The sequence below is a fragment of the Syzygium oleosum genome, unplaced genomic scaffold (assembly GCF_021117445.2).
Source record: "Syzygium oleosum isolate NSW1041296 unplaced genomic scaffold, Sole_v2.1 Sole_v2.09, whole genome shotgun sequence".
Taxonomy (NCBI): domain Eukaryota; kingdom Viridiplantae; phylum Streptophyta; class Magnoliopsida; order Myrtales; family Myrtaceae; genus Syzygium; species Syzygium oleosum.
Genome location: NW_026607493.1, coordinates 2,524,925 through 2,530,931, shown reverse-complemented (window position 1 = coordinate 2,530,931; position 6,007 = coordinate 2,524,925). Strand labels below are relative to the sequence as shown.

The 6,007-nt window shown below is 42.6% G+C and overlaps 1 protein-coding gene across 1 annotated transcript; it reads left to right on the top strand.

The window, feature by feature from the left end:
• The first annotated feature begins 287 nt into the window (after window positions 1-287).
• LOC115690547 (long-chain-alcohol oxidase FAO2-like) lies at window positions 288-4,284 on the top strand. Its single transcript, XM_030616926.2, is given in 3 exon segments — window positions 288-590; window positions 1,920-2,192; window positions 2,385-4,284. Coding segments are annotated over 3 exon segments (2,238 nt in total). The 5' UTR covers window positions 288-371; the 3' UTR covers window positions 4,131-4,284.
• Window positions 4,285-6,007: the final 1,723 nt, after the last annotated feature.

Below are 6,007 nucleotides of genomic sequence, written 5' to 3'. Positions count from 1 at the left end.
TAAATGATCAAAAGGAAAACATTTACACCGTTCACAAAAGGGTTTGAGACACAAATTGTTGCTGATAATGAAAATAATTTTGGTTGACTAATTATTTCAAGCGATATAAGTAATCATTTTTAGGAAAATATTTTTCAACTCATGTATTTTTCGCTAAATAAACGGAGCCTAAACGTGCAAAAATCAGAGATATTTGTGTTGGCACCGTGTCAATGCTGGTTAGGCAACAGCCCCAAGATAGAGACATATTTGGGTGCGTGTGTATATATGGTATGCTTGGCCTTTGGAGCAAAACACAGGCAAACCACCCAAAAGCCACTCGAGTTTGTCATTCTTATCCTTTTTCTTCATCTTCTTCCGAAGCAAGAACAATGGTGGTGGAGTGCCATCCCCTGTTGAGAGGAGGAAGGAGGGAGAGGAGATACAGCCATGGATTCTCTGCAGCTCAGATTCAAGCTCTTGCCGCCATCTGCGAAACCCTAATCCCTTCCGTCCCGCTTGACTCCATCAACCCAAGAATCCCCCATGATGATCAGGCTCTGCATGGCTTCTACAGCGCTTCAGGGTCGCAGCATCATGTTCCCGACGAGGTGAAATTATTTTTCTCAGCTTTTCAATCTTTATTCAAAAAAGGAAATAAAGTAATTAGCCATATATATGTATACATATATTTCTTTTTAGATTTCATGCAGCATATAACCTTAATTTATAACATTTTTGGTGGCAAATTATAGCCGCCCCCAGCTTTTTAGTTTCGACAGGTATTATTTGTCTCTTTTTTTGCCCAAATTTTTGGGTTTCGTCTAAGCTGGGTCCGACATATTTGATCAAACAACGTTGGGGACAAAATGCATTAATTTCGCATATGGCAAAAAAAAAAGAAAAAACTTGAGATATCATTGGCTTTATCTCTAGAATCATGTCGCTTGAACCACATGCTGGCAGTCTACTTTGGTTACGTTCTTTATGTAGTTTGTCTAGGATTAGATATTTTGACATGATATTATTAAATTCAATCTCTTCATGCCCTCTCGTTATAGCATGTATTGCCGGTTTAGCGATGAATTTTCACAAGCGATTGTCTCCGCCGTTTGTTCAATGTTTAGTAAGAGCGTGAGCGGTTAAATTACTTACACCAAAGGTGGATGAAATCGCTTGTATAGAAAATTCTTTATACCAACGGAACATGTTCTCAACTTTTCATCTTATTATATCGGGGCACAAAGATTTGGTCACAAAACAAATACATAACAATCAAGAGGGAGCATCAAATGTTGCAAAAAAAAGAGAGGTAGGCATACAAGTTACAAAGTACACTTAATAACCGAGTAAAGCATTAAAATGGCGGGTAAGGCCTTTTCCTTCGTATCGGTTTTGTGTGTTCTTATTTTGAGTTAGAAGGAAATCTGTCGGACCTCGAGTGGCTAGTATTGAGGGCTTGCTCGCCCTTGCTCATATTTTGGTGAAGTGCGCGTGACGCCATCGTTCACAATTGCTAAGTGAAGGTCAACTGACCCTCGCGTGGCAAACATTACTAGAATGACGTTTGATTCTTTATTTTATTTTGTAAGTGAAAAAAGGCTTTTTATATGAATAAGTTATTTCAATATAAAAAAAATAGAATTTTTTTCTAATAAAATAGAAAAGTGATTTTGTCTATCTTTTTTAGATTAATGGAGGGAAATTTTGGCGTGGAAAGAGTGCAATTCTCTTCTATTTAAGAACGTATTTTGGCTTCTTCTTCACAAGAAAATTAATCGAGATTTCGTAAAGTTATCTTCAAGGTCACTCTTAAGAAAATGTTGTCTTGACATTGGTTTTTGTTTATCGATTGAAAGCTCGTTTTAGAAGAGATCTATCACAACCTATGGCATATGTTCGTTTCTGATTGCTTCCATGACCATGAAAATGGAGAGCAGGTTGCTGAGCTTTTGACGAAGAGGGCTCAACGCCAAGTTGTTGCGATGGTGAGCATAGTGCTGAAGATGCTGTCCTTCAGGCTGGGCACCCTCGTGCTGTGTTGGGGCTCCTGCTTGGCTTCGACATGGCCTTTCATCCTCAACTTCTCCGAAATGCCTGTGGAGAGCAGAGAGAGAGTTCTCATGAACTGGTCGAGACAGAAGTTCCTGGTTCCCTTGAGGGTTGTCTTCGTGATGATCAAACTCTACTGCCTTTTCATCTTCTACACTTGGGTCAGGTTACATTGTTGTCGTGTCCTTTACTTCTTTATTTTATTTTCTGAAGTCCGTACTAAATTATTTAAATGCTTAACAACATTCGCGTTGCATCATTTTGTGAATCGAAGTAATTGTAAGTGTAAAGAAAATCGATGATTCATTTCTTCATTCTTCTTCTTTAATCTTCCTCCTTGATTTCTAGTACAGACAGATGAAAACTCAAGCAACCCAGCATGGGAAGCAATAGGATACCAAGTGGACACCAGAGAGAAACCCAACGACTCCCATAACAAGCAAGAGAGGCCTCTTGAGAGAGGCCTCGTGGAAACCGTGCATGAAACCGACTCATCCCTCATTCAATCCCTCGCCCAGAAGGGACTCGAAGTCGCTCAAATTCCGCAGCACAACGCCTTCAGGGTTAAGTGCGATGTAGTCATCATAGGCTCTGGCTGCGGAGGAGGCGTCGCGGCCGCAGTCCTCGCACGCTCAGGCCAAAAAGTGGTGGTTCTCGAGAAGGGCAATTACTTTGTCCCGCAGGATTACTCGTCCCTAGAAGGGCCGTCACTGGATCAGATGTATGAATCTGGCGCACTGCTCTCCACTGTTGACGGGAAGATCGTGGTCCTTGCCGGCTCCACCGTGGGAGGTGGGTCCGCTGTAAACTGGTCGGCTTGCATCAGGACCCCAAGCCATGTCCTGAAGGAATGGTCGGCGGATCACAAGATAAGGCTTTTCGGAACACCTGACTATGTGTCTGCTATGGATGCTGTGTGCAAGAAGATTGGTGTCACTCAGAAATGTGAACAGGAAGGGTTTCAGAATAAAATTCTGAGGAAAGGTTGTGAGAGTCTGGGCTTGAAAGTCGAAGCTGTCGCTAGGAATTCATCAGAGAGTCATTTCTGTGGATCTTGCTGTTATGGGTGTAGGACAGGGGAGAAGAAGGGGACCGATTCAACATGGTTGGTCGACGCAGTCGAAAATGGAGCGGTCATCTTGACGGGTTGCAAGGCCAAGAAGCTCATTCTGGAAAATACCCAACATGGAGAAAAAACCAAAAAATGCTCAGGAGTGATTGCATCGTCTGTCCTCAACAAGGAGATTACAAAGTAGCTCCACATTGAGGCTAAAGTGACGATCGCTGCATGCGGTGCCGTCTCAACACCGCCGTTGCTGATTTCAAGCGGCCTGAAGAACCCGAACATCGGGAGGAACCTGCATTTGCACCCGTGCTTTTTCGCCTGGGGCTATTTCCCAGAGAATCTGACTGGGATCAAAGGCAAAGTGTACGAAGGAGGAATCATCACTTCGCTCAACAAGGTTGTCTCGGAAACCGGTGCCCCTGTCCCGGCGATTATAGAAACTCCTTCTCTCGGGCCCGGCCTATTTTCTGCCTTCTGTCCTTGGACTTCAGGCGCCGACATGAAGGAAAGGATGAGAAAATATTCGAGGACTGCCCATCTCTTCACACTGGTCCGAGACAAGGGCTCAGGGGAAATTAGAGAGGAGGGGAAAATCGTCTACAACCTAGGCGAATTCGACAAGGAGAACATGAAAATCGGGCTGAGGCAAGCTCTGAGGATACTGATTGCTTCAGGCGCCGAGGAAGTGGGTACACACAGGAGCGATGGGCAGAGGATGAAATGCAAAGGGACCAAGGAAGAAGACATCGAAGAGTTCTTGAACGGCATTGTGGTCAGTGGAGGGCCCACATCGAGGGAAGAACTGTGGAACTTGTACGGCTGTGCACATCCCATGGGAAGTTGCAGGATCGGGGCTAGTGAGAGAGATGGCGCTGTGGATGAGAGCGGTGAGAGCTGGGAAGCCAAGGGCTTGTTCGTCTGTGATGGGAGCTTGATGCCTACTGCAATTGGGGTTAACCCCATGATCACCATCGAGTCCACTGCATATTGCATTGCCATGAAGATTGCGGAGTCCTTGAGCAGAAAAGCATAAGACCTTGGAACTATGACTGAGCTAAATGATTCATATGCTGCATCTACTTCTTGCTTTTGAGTACTAGAATCTGTCGCTTCCTAGATCCAAATGAATCGTGATGTAAGATAATATAATGTCCGGTGAACGCTATGTCCACTTCATCTTTCTAGTTTCTGCATTATGCTTTTTAGCAGTACATGTATTCCTTCATGTGTCTGCCCAAGGCTTCACTGTCTTGGTCACTATATCCTGAAGCTTTCCTAAAGGCAATTGTGATTCAGTCGGTTTGATGTTTTGGCATCACAGCCAATTAGGTGGGAATCGGGTAGTAGTTTAGTTAACAGTCAAGTGCAAGATCGAGCGGCCTAGATAAAGTCCTCAGCTTGTGAAATGAGTCGGGATAAGAAGACTCAGCAAAACTAGGAAGACCAGAGAAAGAACTTCGCATTTTGAATCTTGAAAATAATTTCACTGTACAAGCTCGCCATCCTCGAATATCACAGGGGCTGGACTTGGGGGTGATCTAATTGGATTGACAACTGAACTAGCGAGAATCAAATGTCATCACTTGCCCATCTAGTTGACTGCCAAACCCGGTGCCAACTGTTGCGATCTCGAATTGGAAATTTTTGGGGCAAAAGGAATCGATTCAACGACCTCCTTCAAGATATGAATAAGAAAAAAAAGAGCCAAAGCGACTGAACGACGATAAATGAGGGAAGCGAATCAAGGGAGTGGGTGGCTGGAAAGTGCAGAGAACGCCATAAGAGAAGCGGACCGAGTTCTTTTAAGAGGTGATCAGGAAAATCAGTAATATATGTGTGGGGAGATGCTATCCTCGGGCAAACTAACCAAGCGGACCGAGCACTTTATCATGCTGCTTCCTTGTCTCGACTTTAACTGGTTGTGAAATTTAATGCACAAGTCCTTGGATGTTAAAGGCTTTAATATATTGGTCATCGTCTCCTGAAGAGATTTCCCAGGGCTATCTTGAGGTGATCGGATTGGCGACCGAGTCGTATAGCCTGCAAAAACAGAGTATAAAGTCTAGATAGCTGTTTTCAGGGTTTGCTAGGCTAGATGAAGATGTGATTCGAGAAGAAAAATCGGGGATTTATTAGGTCAATGATGGTAAGTTTACAAAAGGGATAATGGCATAAATAGTCTTTGAACTTTGGTCTAATGCACAATGTGTTCCTTAGATTTTTAATTTTTTCAATGTAGTCCATGAACTTTTAGCCTAATGTTTAATGTGGTCCATAAACCTTTAATTTGTTCAACGTCATCCTGGACTTTTGGTACATGTTCAATGTAGTCCCTGAATTATATGAAAATGTTCAATGTAATCCCTCAACTTGAATTAATGGAAGAATTATAATTAATGGGTTAAATTGAACATGTACCAAAAATTCATATACGACGTTAGCAAATTAAAAATTTATGGACCACACTGTACATTGGGTCAAAGTTTAGGGACTATATTAAACAAATTAAAAGTTCATGGACCATATTACACATTGAGTCAAAATTTAGAAACTGTTTGTGTCATTTTCCCTTTACAAAAACTGATGTACAGAGTGATATGATAACCTGCCATAATATGCTTTTTCTCAATTAGAACATCCACTTGCAGTTTTGCCACGACACTTTGTGAATCATTTTGCAAATCGGTCTCGAAAAATTGCAAGAGATTACTTCGTTTGAGCAAGGCTTTTTAATACCCAAGTGGCCTTATACGCCATTGCTTTGAGAGAGTGGATGGTTACAATCTTCACATCAAGGGCGATTGAGGCGCTTGTGTGAATTTTCTTCTACATTGGCGGTAATTTATATGCCCTGTTTTTTCGAATATAGATCATTCTACAACCATCCTCATTCCTAGGAATCCAAAGAAG